The 14,124-nt window shown below is 34.2% G+C and overlaps 1 protein-coding gene across 1 annotated transcript; it reads left to right on the forward strand.

Moving 5' to 3' along the window:
• Positions 1-9,305: 9,305 nt before the first annotated feature.
• LOC121252985 (RING-H2 finger protein ATL52-like) lies at positions 9,306-11,002 on the forward strand. Its single transcript, XM_041152845.1, has one exon. It carries the CDS (start codon positions 9,504-9,506, stop codon positions 10,701-10,703), a length of 1,200 nt encoding a protein of 399 aa, XP_041008779.1. The 5' UTR covers positions 9,306-9,503; the 3' UTR covers positions 10,704-11,002.
• Positions 11,003-14,124: the final 3,122 nt, after the last annotated feature.

The following is a 14,124-nucleotide window of genomic DNA, read 5'->3' on the forward strand; positions in this document are numbered from 1 at the left end:
AAGAGAAGAGGACATATGAGTTTACGTGGTTTGGCATAACGCCTAGGTCCACGGGCATTTGAGGAGAAGAAATCCATTATAATATTCATGTTGATAGTCTCTCATGGTCTCTCATTCCTCTCAGTACAATGGTAATCCTGAATATATATTTACTGGAGAAAAAGCCTTTACTGGACCTCCCTATTCTAAGGTTGAAGGAGAAGTCGAAGAAGAAAAGGAAGCTGAAGAAGAAGAAGATCCATTCCCCTGGAAGTCGGTCGGACCTCTTTATTTATCTGATTGCTTTTCTCGCATGCCCTCTACTGTGGTAGGACAGGGCCTGCTTTGCGTGCCTGATAGACTCTCATATTTTCCATTTCTCCTAATAGCCCTCCCTACTTCCCGACCCCTGACAGCTCACCCTACTCTTTGACCCCATGCCTCTTGTACTGTGTGACTCCGTGACTCTCCCCTAGCTCTTAACCCAATAGGCTGGGCCTAGTATTTGGGTCCTGAAATTTTACCCCTTCACAATATTACCTGGGAAGAGAGAGACTCTCCAATGCTAGCCAAAGATATGGGTGACAATATGTGACAAGACTCGTTAGCCCAACACGAATATGATACGATAAAAGCGGGTTAGGGTTTAGTCTTAACGGGTCAGCTCGTTATGACCCTTTAAGAAAATCAAATTTACCTTTATACCCTTTGACTTAAAACTCAAAAAATCCTAACTCTAGCACTTCTAACCCACGCCGCCCCCTTCTAGTTTCTCTTCTTTCGGTCTTTCCTAAGTCTTGAGAGACTGAGTTGCTAAGTGCTAACCCACGTTGCCGCCCCCTTCAGTTCTCTTCACGCTGACTCGCCACCCTTCTTGGCCTCGACTTGAACCTAGTAACTCACGCCGCCCGTCGCCCATGCTACGCCGCCTACTGTAAATCAATCCAGACAAGATTTTTCAATACATTTACCTATTATTTGGTTGCCGAGAAAAAAAAAATAAAAATATGGGAATTTCCTTAGCCTTTAAGCGTTGGTCTATGACTCTGTATTGTTTGGTTACCGAGAAAAAAGAAAAAAAGATGGGAATTTCCTTAGCCTTTAAACGTTGGTCTGTGACTCTGTATTGTTTGTTTGTCGAGAAAAAAGAAAAAAAGGATGGAGAGCTTTGCAGTTTATTGATCCAAGAAGATCTTGAAGATACTTCACTGGGCGTTTAAAATGACTTCTGTAAGATTATTTGTGTAAGATTAGTAAGACAATAATTTCCTCAAGCATGTATTTTTATGTTAGCAGCTATATTCTTTTGTAGGCTGCAAACATGCTCATCCAAACATTAGCATATGTGTATATATATATATATATATTTACATATTTATGTTGTTTTGTTTTGTTGTATTTGAATTTTTTTTTTTTGAAATTATTTGAAATTAATCTTTGTTATTTGAAATTATTCACATTCCTTTTTTTTTTAGGCCTGTTTTGTCAGATGAGTTCGATAGCAGGTGAAAATAACAATTTGATTGATTTGGACCCGTTTTACTTAGAAAGTTTTCAAAATGAGGAATCTCAAGCAAAACGAAGGAAATACTCAAACGTGTGGAGTTTTTTTGAAATGGTTCCTGATACTGAGAACAGTGATGACAAGCCACGAGCCAAGTGCAAGATGTGTGGAATTACTTACATGGCAATGAGCAAATATGAAACTGGAAATATGAAGCGTCACATTGACACATGCCCTAGGAGTGTATGGTTCGTGACAATTTGAGTGTTCCAGTTTCTACAATTGCATCTGAATCTACTTTTAGTATTGGTAGGCGTATCATTGATCAGTTTAGGAGTGCTCTAAAAACAGATATTGTTGAAGCATTAGTTTGCACAAGAGATTGGTTATATGACGAGGAGCAAGGTAATATTATTTTTATTTTATTGAGTAAATGAATATAATTTTTCAATACAATAATATTATTTGATATAAAACTCTGCTGATGTCTTTTCTTTTTAATAGAAACATAATAAGAAGTTAAATTGAACGAGTTAATAAAAAATGTAATGGAGTTGGAGAACAACAAGGGCAAGGAGGATGCTCAACTTCCTTCTTCAAGTTCTAAATTTGTTTAGATCTGTGTTTTTAATTTTTATCGTATTTGGGATTGAAATATTAATAAATTTACAATGTGTGTTTTGTTTATTAAATTTGGGATGTAATTTTTATAATGAATATTATTACAATTTGTGTGGATCATATTTGTTTAGATTGTAATTTTAGACTTGTAGTTAGTTTTTTATTTTTTATAGATATTATTTATATTTAAATGTTTATATGAAATCAATCAGGTCAAACAAGTCGTATCATGTCGTGTCGTGTCGTATCGTGTTTATTCAACCCATTAACGTAAATGGGTTGAAACAGATCGTATCGTGTCAACCTGTTATTTTATCTTGTCGTGTTAGGATTTGAAATTTTGACATGAAATTCTTAATGAGTTGTGTTCATATTGATTCATTAAATATAATGCACATATCTTGACATGACATAAACACGACTCATTAACACGATTTATCACCTCTAACCAAAGATAAGATTGCATAAAAGGTAATTACAAAAGACAATGTTGATGCAGAGAAGAGCAGTGACCCTATAAAAGCACTACTGCTGAAGCTACAATCATTATGACTAATTGTTGTCTTAAGAAAGAAAACCGTCGAGGCTGATGAGTGGTAGCACTCAAACTTTCGAGGAGCCAACTAGGGGGAGATGTGTTCAAACTTCAAAGTAACCATCTCAAGGTAGGCTTTGGCCTTCATTATAGTGCTCTCAAATGTAGAAAGAGCTAGACGTCAAATTCAATATGGAAATCAGACAATGCCCGGATGAGCACGCCTGGCCTGAATGGGAGTATTAAGAAATGGTTTTTAGTTTTAGAGAATAACTTTTCCACTCATTATCTTACACGCTAAACATCATATTTATTTTTATTATTTATTTATTTTATTTTTACTAAATTAATTAATTTCTAATACTTTTCATTTGTACACCATACATTTAGGGTTAGTTTGATTTTACAAAGTCAAACTATCTATCTCATCTTATATAATCATTATAATTTTTTTTTTCAAACTCTCATACAAAATATAATAAACAATTTAATTTTTTTAAATTTTAAAATAAAAATAATATTATAACAATATTTTATTTAACTTTCAACAAAATATTTTATCTCATCTCATCTGAATTGTGTAATTAAATGATATCTTAATAAGAAAAAAAATTATATATAATGTGTAGTTTGAGGATAATGATTTTTTTTAATTTTTTTTATTTAGCAAGATGCAGCATTGGAACAGAAATGGTACGGACGATTTGGTGTTTGGGAGGGAGGGGATCCGATCGAAGGGTGATCGACTGTTTTATTTGGTTTGACTCGGTCGATATTTTTAATAAATAAATAAATTTTTGATCAGATGTGGTTTTTTTATTTTAGACCGGAATGGACTGAGTGAAACTTAATATATAATTTTTTAAAATATTTTATATAATATATTATACACTTTTTGAATTCCTAATTTAATTTTACATAATAATGTTGTAAATTGTAACAAAATAATAATGTAAATTGTTTTGTAACTTAATTATCTATGCTTAGATATTAATATGTAAAATGCTAAGAAGAGGGATTAACTATTAACTGATATGTTATATGAGTATTTATTATTGAGTACTGATATATAGAGACTATTAACATTATAATTTACTACACTTAATTAAAATAATTAAGTAGTTACTTAGTTAGACAACTAAGAATATTACTCAATCGGTTTTTTTAATCATTTTATAGAATCATATTTTATTATTTGATCTTCTTCCCTCTCTCTCTTTCCCTCGTTCTTCTCTCTTTCTACTACTCGAAGTTGTCCATTTCCCTCGTTTTTTCTTTCTTCTCCCGAAAGCTCCCAGCATTTGATCCTTCATTTTCTTCAGCCCGCAAGCACCTTTCTTTCCGTTGATCATCCACGTTGCCAACTTCTTTCAGCCCATTGCCAATGCTAATGCTTTCACACTGTCCGTGGGTCGTAACAGAATACAGTCTGTTCAGAGCCTGATAATAGAATCAGTACTTCTGTCTTGGTGAGTCTAGAACAAAGATTCAGCATAAGCTCTGTCTCCTTCCAAAATTGTTTAATGTTATTTCTTTGAGTAATATTGTGGTTACCATATAAATCCTTCGATTTTTTCTCTTTCTGGATTTTCCTGATCTATTGGAACTTAGAAATGGCTGACTCGAGTTTTTCATGATAGAGTCAAATCAGTGCCATGAAACGAAATTAAGTTGCAAATAATCGGAAAGCATCACATTTTTCTATTGGGTTTCCTTAAGCTTCGTTTTTTTCTTGAGAAAATATTTGCTATGGAATTTTATGAGACAACTGTATTATTGGGGGTCTGCGTTTGTGTTTTTTTTTGGAAAGCAGTTCCTGGAAAAAATTCAGGGGAAAAGAATCGTGTTTGTTGATAGCTCATTATTTTTTCATCTAGCTCTGGAGATTGCACAATCATTCTCTTTCAATTTCCATATTAGGGAAAGACAACTTTTAGTTCGAGTCTCTCTTTTCTTTTGCTTTTATGTTCTTTCTCTTGTTCTTGGTTGAGATGTACGTATTTAGTTCTTGAACATTAAACATGAACTTGATTTTGGACTGAAAGAATTTTTTTTTTTTTGGTGAGATTTTTTTTTCCGTTTTGTTTTATTTTCTCATTCTCTCTGTTTCTCATTCCGATTCAGATTCAGGCTGTTTTTCAAATTTAGATTCAATAGTTATCCGGATAAAATTCCTTTCTCAAAATGGTATATCGTTGTGCATGTTTCTGGAGAATCTTTGCAGGGAACCTGAGTCTTTCTTGTTGGAAGTGAACAAGCAGTTTGCCTTTCAAGAAATGGAGGTAATGAATTCCAAAAGTTTCCTATCAGTACTTGTCATCAATAAGTTATTTAGGAATGTTTTTCATATTGCCATCATTTGACCCTTTGTCCAGTTTCTAACAGGTATTTCCCATTATTAGCAAGAACTATAGCCATGAATTGCAGCAGAGACTTCTGTATATGAGCCTTAATGTAATAACGCCACTTGGATTGCTTAAGTGCGTAATCATGTGGTTTTCAGCTCAGTTATCTGAGGATGAATTCAGGTCCATTCTTTACAACGTAAAGCAGGGAGATTCTTTTGTAAATAAATCTTTTGCATCCCTCTTACACAAGTGGTTTCAAACTGGTTACTCAGGAAAGACCTCTATTGAAAAACTAAGAAAGGATTTGCAGAGCATTTTCAAGAGCAGATGCTCTTTTATATCTGATCAAATCAAGGAAGTCTTTGAGTCTTCTTTCTTAGCCACGGGCATGAAACTCCCTGAAGGATCTAACCCAGGGCCAACTGAACCACCCTCTGCAAACAAGGGCAGTAATTGTTTTTCTTCATCTTCAAGCCCCCACACTAAGAAGTATGAGACATCCTTGATCCTACTCCAATGGAATCAATTTGCACATGTTTTTCCCTAAAATAGTAAAAATAATAAATCATTTTCCTAAGTTTCCTGGTATGATTTATGCATGTGGGAACTGATTTATGTATGATTTAATTATTTCTTTATATGTGTTGAATGATTTACCGAGTGCTTTGTAGATTTTGTGGTGCGTCTTGTGAATTTGGACTTGAATGTGCTGAAATCTTGTGAATTCCTTTATATGAATTCTATGATATCCTTTATATGAATTCAGAGTGTGACATTAAATATGAAGTGAATTTGGACAAGAATGCAATTTTTTTATTAAAAAAAGAATTATGAAGTACTCTTTATTCACTAGTTCTTGAACATGCTAATTAAGTTGATGATCTACTTCTTTGAATTATCTCTAAATTTTTTTTTGTCAAATATTATTAAAATATATGAAGTGTATTTGCAAAAAATATATATATATAAAAGATTGTCAAATAATATTAAAATATATAATATTATATTATTATTTTGACTTTAAGATAACTAGTCCAATGTGAACTCACCTAGTCAAAAGTTGATACTATAGCCAAAAGTTAAGATTCTAGCCAAATTTTAGACTTGGCAATAGCTAGGCCATTGCCAATGCTCACTATTGCCAAGTCTAAATTTTGGCTAGAATTTCAAGTTTTAGCTATATCATTAACCTTTAACTAGGTAAATCTATATTGGACTAGCCATCTTAAAGTCAAAATAATAATATAATATTATATATTTTAATAATATTTTACAAAAAAATTTTGAAATATTTTACAAATACACTTCATATATTATTTAATAATTTAATTTTTATTTAAAATTAATTTTTCCCAACTACTTGAGCCATAATTTGTCCTTCTACTACTTGAGCCAATTTGTTCATAACCTATTGAGAATTTCTTTATAACGATGTTGGTTTTGTTCATAACCTAGAATTTCTTTATAACGATGTTGGTTTTGTTCATAACCTATTGAGAATTTCTTTATAACGATGTTGGTTGGATATAAGTTGGTTGCAAATTTGACCATAACCACGTGATTGCAAATATACCATATAAAATATAAAGTTGATTGCAAATCTCTTGCCTTTAATCACAATATTATCTGGATGTAAATTTTACGAATAGATCATACAAAACATAAAGTTTACAAATTCCGAAAAACACAATTTATTATTGTGATTAAATACAAAAGATAAATATCCTCTTTACGTAAGTTTCTACCAACACAAAAAATGAGAAAATTGCAAATCAATCAACACAGTAGTTCTTTACATGAAAAATTATAAATCACCCAGAAAAAGAAGAGAGGATGCGAAAACAAAAAGAAAACAAAGAAGGAAATGTGAGAGTTCAAGGAGAGCAGGAGACACGGGAGAAGGGAGAGAAAATAGGAATAAAAAAAGTCCTCTGATTGGTGAACAGTAACTCACAAACTTGACTTTCCCTTTCATTTATTGTAGCTCACAGTTTGAGTTGAAATTGTTTAGGTAGTCTAATACAGCTAATTTTGATAAAACTTGATGAAAATTTAGACTTGACTAGCAATGAGTCCAGTATCATTGCTCTAAAAACTTATAAAGATGGACGGAATTAGACAGATTACACCTCAAAATTGTAGTACGTAGTTTTGACAATTAATGCTGATCGTGACAGTACAGTTGATTAAGCAAGAGAGTTGGCAAGTTGAGAGTAGGCCAGGGTTATTAATGTTATGGACTTCTAACCACCCATGCATGCACTGAATCCTGCCATTTCCACCTCTTATTAGGCATGAGAAAATACTTGGCTATCTCCAATGGAAACGGCTCTCCTAGCTAGTGTTTTCATAATCATCAAATTTTGGAAAATAATAAATAATAAATAATGATAATATCAATAATAGTAACAGCAGCCGCACCGCTTGATTTATTTATTAGATTTTTTTTATTATCTAATAATGATAAATATGTCACATCTTATTTAATAAAATAAAAATAAGACGAGAATATAATGTATAGTATAACTCTTAATTGATCAGTGACGTACTCTTGTATTAAATTCTTATCTTACACTCGTTACATTGTATTAAATCCATCATTATTTTTTAAAAAATGACAACTTAAGGATCGATAGATAATGTCCGTCTGTCGACAAAATAAGATAAATATAACATTTTTTATTGTTGGGGTGAGGGCTTGAAGGGGGTAACAAACACTGCCTACTTGGAACATTGAACATTCAACCAGCTCTCAGGGGTCCAGTCTACATTGGTCTACACTGAAACAAATTAAGCACTTAATAACATGATGCTGATCTATGTGGACTCGGTCTTACCATCATAGTCATGTAAAAACTAATATCCCAACTGCATATGTTGACTTGTGATACCTAATCTTTATTGCGCCCCGGCCATTGATTATTAGAATCATACGTAACTTAGATTTTAGAATATTTATAAACGTTGGAATATTTTAAATATTTTGAATAGTATTAAATTCTTAATAAAATAATGTCAAGATTACTGATTACTTTACAAATAGGGTATAGACTATAGAGTCGAACTTTAGAAAATAAAAATTCTATTCGTCATCTATTTTCTTATTATTTTCTCATAATTTTGTGATGCAAAATTAAATAATAAATTTATAAATAAAATATAATAAATAATCTATAATAATCTAATATCAAATCATCCCGAATTAGAATTATGAGTAATATTAATCAATTAAATAAATATTTATAAAGTTAAAAAATTATTTGAATATATTTTAAAATTTGAAAAATTGTATTTATAATGATTAAATAATAATTAAATAAAAAAATTGAAGATTTAAAATTAAAATAATATTATATATTTAAAGGATATTTATAAATAAAATCATGAAAATTTTTAAAAATGATCCGGTCTCTTTACCACTTTCAATTCACAGTGTCACTCCGTGTCGCAGGCGTGACACCGACAACTTCTTAGGGCATAAGAAAAGCAAAACGAAGGAGGGTTGCAACTTCCTCCAATGGGCTGTACACAAAAAGTGACCATTGTTTCAACTGTAACTCAACGGATCTCTTTCTCAATCATTTGTTTTATGAAATATCGCATCTCATTTCATTTCATTTCATTTTATCATTATAATTTTTTTAAATCTTCACATAAAATAAAATAAATAATTTAATTTTTTTAAATTTTAAAATAAAAATAATATTAAAAAATATATTCTAACAATATTTTATTCAACTTTTTAACTTTAATCTCATCTCGTCTCTGAAAACAAACGAGCCCTTAAGTTAAATACCGTAACTCAATTTTGTATATCCTCCTAAATCGTAAATTTTTTGTTATAACAAAAATAAATAAATCGTAAATTAAAGCATAATTAGGTATTGAATTAGGTGATTTATTGCTATAAGATAATTTTTTTATTCTTTAATTTCAATATTCTTTAATTTCAATATTCAATTTCAAAATAATTTGTGATAATATTTTTTTATGAAAACTGTTATAACTATAAAGAAATTATATAAAAATAATTTTATAAATTAACATAATTTTTTTATGATTTATTAAATTTATTTTATAATAAAAATAATTTTATAATATAACAACTTATTTTAATTTGTGAAAAAGTATTTCTACGGTTTTCATGGATTGGGAATTGGGAAGTGGGAACCCTTCATTTCGAGAACGCGGAAATGACTAGTAGAAAGCCATTGACGCGTACAACTTCCCTAGACTCAAAACCAAGAAAAAGGAAGCTGCCAAGTAAATGCCCCAGTCCTTCACTGAAAATGAAATGTACCAAAGAAAGCAACAAGAGAATCGTGAAAAGGAAAGAACAGAACAAAACAAAAACAATCACAAATTCTCCAATATCCCAAGTTGTGGTGAAAAATGAAGGCAAAAAAGCAGTTTCCATGTCTTCTCCGTGGCTCTCATTTTTTTTCCATACACAAAGGATTGAGTTGTTTCCATCCTCTGTTTTGATCCTCTGCTCTTTCTTGCTCTGTTTTTTGTTATGGGGTTTCATCTCAGAAAAATGTTAGTACCAGAAACCAGCTTGCCTCACCATCCTCATATTGCCTGCGTAATGAGTTGGTGTCAGACGCGCCGTGAATATCTTCTTCCGCCACCAGAACCACTGCCTCCTCGCGACCATTTCCATTACAAGAACCGTTTGATTAACGCCAGTCTTATTATCACTGCCTGCATCCTTGGCGGAGCTCTTCTGGTTGCAATTATGTTCATAATCATCCGCAAGTACAACTCATCGAGGAATAGTTCAAGGAGAAGAAATTCTCCAATTCTGTTTGATACCCGAGAAGATTTTCTTGATGAAGATCATGGCCCTGTGATCGATCACCCGATATGGTATATCCACACCGTTGGTCTCCAGCAACACGTCATCGATTCCATCACGGTTTTCAAGTACAAAAAAGATGAGGGGTTGATTGATGGTACGGAATGCTCTATTTGCTTGAATGAGTTTGAAGAAGATGAGAGCCTTAGACTCTTGCCAAAGTGCAGCCACGCCTTTCACCTTCCTTGCATAGATTCCTGGTTGAGATCACACAAGAATTGCCCCTTGTGTCGTGCTCCTATATTTAGCGACGTTACCGGTTCTCAGGTACCTGCAACCGAACCTAACGTGAGTGTTTCGGCGGGTTCGAGTGGAGAAACCCTAGTGGAGAATCTTGAGAATTATGATGGGGTGGAAAGAACCCAAGTTGGAGAAGGTGGAACTAGTGAGGAAGTTGGGATTGGAGATGGAAGTTTTAGTGCTTTGGCAATTGAAGATGGAAGGGGTGCTGAGAATTCAAAGAAAAGTATGCAGAGTTCTAGCTCTGGGAATCGTCATTCTCGAGTTGTAAGCAATTTGGATGACAATCAACGAGCTGTGAAAGAAGAAGTACAGCCAGTGAGGAGATCTGTTTCATTGGATCCATCTTCTGCGTTTAGGATTTATCATGCTGTGGCAAATATAGTTGCTGATCAAGGAAGTTCAAAAGCCCAATTAGCAAACCTAAAAAGTTCTCGCAAAAAGATGGTTGCTAAGCCAGAGAGTGGAACTTCGAGCATATGCAAACTGATGAAAAGTTCTTCAATTGGGCGTTCCCTGCAGAAGGGTCCCATTTCAATGAAAAGGTCTTTTTCCTCTAGCAGAAGGTTCTTGTCTTCCAGACATTGCAAAAGTGCAAGCTCAATCCTTCCTTTATGAAGATGTCGAAGCTTCTTCCACAGTTTTCAAATCCATAATTTTAGGTTCGTGCTTAGATGAAGAAATCAACTGAGCTTGGAATATTACCTTCTCTTGTTTCTACAGCAAAAAGGATAAAACATGAGTTGCTTTAAGTTTCAGGGCGAGTAGAAAGAAGCTGGTTCTGGCATGAAGCTTTCCTCATCAGGATCCAAATGAGTAATTAAGAGCATATGGATCCAAATGAGTGCATTTGTAATAATTAGAATAGCTTTTGAGCTCCGAAAGAGAATTCAAATCTTGCTATTATTATTATCACAGTTCACATCTTCCACGACTGGTGCCTCGCATATCTGAAAGAGAGACCTAAACGATATTTCAGCAGGCCCCCGTCCTTGTGTCAGGGGCAGGGGTAGACCCCTCATCTGTCAGGCCCCTCGTCCACCACCACTCACGGTTGTGAGTTGTCCTAACCGAAAACAAAATACAAAAAAAATAAAATAGAATAAAATTCAAATCCACAATAAATTTACAAAACCATCTCAAATCCAAAACAATACACATAAACAAAAAAGCCAAAATTTTGAGGATTTGAGGCAAAAAAATAAAGGACTAAATGTCGTCCGTGGGTCCGCATTGTCAGAGAGGAAAGAGAGAGAGAGGGGGAAGAGAGAAAATGGAGACGTGGGCCGCGCCACCGCGACGACTACGAGAGGGAGAGAGGGTAGGAGCACACGATAGAGATGAGCTCAAAATGGCGCAGAGAGAGAGAGAGAGAGAGAGAGAGAGAGAGAGAGAGGGGGGGAGAAGTGATTACGCGGGGAGGGGAACCCTAACCCCCCTTAAAAAAAAAATGATGTCGTTTTGGCATTCGTTTTTTTTGTTAAAAAAACGATTTCATTTTGGTAATGAAATCTATTTATATATATATAAATGTGTGTATACATATATAGGATTTGGGCTGGGCTGGGCTGGGGGCGGGGTGCTGAGGGTGGAGGGGTTGGACACTGCTCCCTCCTCGCTCCTCACCTTTGTTTCCCCTACGGGGTTGGTAGGGTTGCCCTAGCTGCCCAGATGGGGGTGGGGTGGCGGGGGGCAGAGCCCCACTGTAGATATCTTTTTCACAACCAGTGAACAACGTTGTAGGTTTCTGGTTTGCAAAAATGAGGAAATAATGAAGGATAAAAGAGTAGAGGAGAGACTTAGGCCCCATTTGGACGTTAAGATGAGTTAAGTTCTTTATGAATAGTAGTAAGTTGATATAGTGGAATGAGTTTTGTGGGGCCCACCTAAAATGAATTTGGATGTGTTTGGATGTTAAAATGAGTTTAGATGTATTTATGGAAAGTTGAAAAAAGTTGTGGGTCCAGCGTGTAAAGATGTGTTGAATTAAAAAAGATTATGAGTCCCATGTGTAAAGAGGTTTTGAGTTGAGTGATGTTTAGTGATTTGAGAGTTGGGTGTTTGGATGTTAAACTCAGCTTCAAATTAGACTGAACTGAGTTGATCTCAGTATATTCCAACATCCAAACGGGGCCTTAGAGAAGAAGAGGAAGAAGGACAATAAAGAAGAGAGGAGATTAGGAGAAGGAGGAGGAGGAAGAGACGATGATTACATATATAGGTGGGGCGGGCAAGAAGGTGGATATATGGACAACTGGATATCCTACTTGTAACCCACCTTGATTTATTAAAAAAAATTCAACCGGTCCTGCATGCTAGACAAATCGGGCAGAATTTTAGTTGGTGTCAAGCAGGTTAGGCGGAACACACGGACGGGCTAGTGGACAGGCCCCCATTACCTAGGCGGGGTTGTTTGGATGTTTCGATGGTTTTATTGCATTCCATTTCATCTAATCTCATCACATCTCAACATCTAGACACCACTCAAATATACACTTTTAATTTTCAATTTTCAAGTTTTCATTTAATAATTACTTAATCATTATAATTTTTCCAAACTTCCAAACAAAATACAAAGAATAATTTAAATTCTTCAAATAAAAAATATTAAAAGTTCATATTTTAACAATATTTTAAATTTATAGTATTTTTATTCAACTTTTTCTCTATTCTTTCCCAAAACTCCATAAAACATCATAACTCAAATCATTTAACTACTATTCACAGATTTTTCATCTCATCTCATTCCCCAAACATCCCCATACTCTTCCGCTGCAAAAGTCTTCTTATTTTTATAATTTGAGATTCTCAACATTTCAATTAAAGGAAAAATCAAGGAGACCCTAAATTTTTTTGAAAGTTAATTATCTTACAAATGGAAGTGAAAATCATGTGATCAATGATATATTATTTATGTATAAATTTAACTTAATGTTTTTATTTTAGCTTTTAATTGATAAAACATCAATTTATTTTAGCTTTTAAATGAACTGGAGGATTCCAGGGATGAGCCTAGCCCTCTCTGTTCTTTGCCACCATCGCCATTATGAGCTGGTTTGCACTAAGACTGGAAACTTCAAAAGGTAGACGAAATTCACAATTGTGTAGGAGTTTTTTGTGAAGGTTTCGAGGATCAGTTTAAAGCTCTCCTTATTGCTATTGAAGCAGGACAACCCCTTTTAGCTAGATCCGCCTCTAAAAAAGAAAGGGAGCTTAAGAGACTTTCATGTTCTATCAATTATGATGCAAGGGAAGAAAGTGCCAGTAGGGGGAGGCACAATGATAGGGCGAATCATGGTGTCTTATGAAATCTAAGATTCTTTCATGGAATATTCGGGGGCTAAACGATTCGAGCAAGCGCCTCTGGGTGAAGAATCTAATCCGAAAAGGGAAGGTTGACATAATTTGTTTGTAGGAGCCTAAGTTGAAGATTGTTGACAGGAATTTAATAAGAAGCTTGTGGGGTTGCTCTTACACAAGATGGGTCTCTCTTGCTTCCAAGGGAGCCTCAGGAGGTATTATAGTGATGTGGGACAAGAGAGTAATTAATTTGGTAGAGATATACGTTGGAGAATTTTTGGTGGCTTGTTCTTTCATGAATGTGGATTTGCTGGAGTATATGTGCCTAATGTCGACAGTAATAGAAGGCTATTATGGGATGAGATTGTAGGTTTGTGTAGTTGGTGGGATGACCCATGGTGTATTGGAAGGGATTTTAACATTTGAAAGGTCAGGGGACTCTAGTATTAGGTCAGCCATGGCTGACTTCTCATCTCTAATTTTTGAGCTGGATTTGGTGGATCTACCTTTGGCTGGAGGAGATTTCACTTGGTCAAATGGGAGGGCCTTGTCTAGGCTGGACAGATTGATTGTCTCTTCTTCATGAGAGGCCCACTTTCCTAACCTATGTAAAAAAACGCCTCCCTAGACTATGTTCTGATCATTTTTCCCTCTTATTAGATTGTAAGGGCCTTCATGAGGGGCAAAGATCTTTTAAATTCAAGAATATGTGGCTGAAAGCATATGAGTTTATGGACAA

Source organism: Juglans microcarpa x Juglans regia, chromosome 2S, assembly GCF_004785595.1.
Source record: "Juglans microcarpa x Juglans regia isolate MS1-56 chromosome 2S, Jm3101_v1.0, whole genome shotgun sequence".
In the NCBI taxonomy this organism is placed as follows: domain Eukaryota; kingdom Viridiplantae; phylum Streptophyta; class Magnoliopsida; order Fagales; family Juglandaceae; genus Juglans; species Juglans microcarpa x Juglans regia.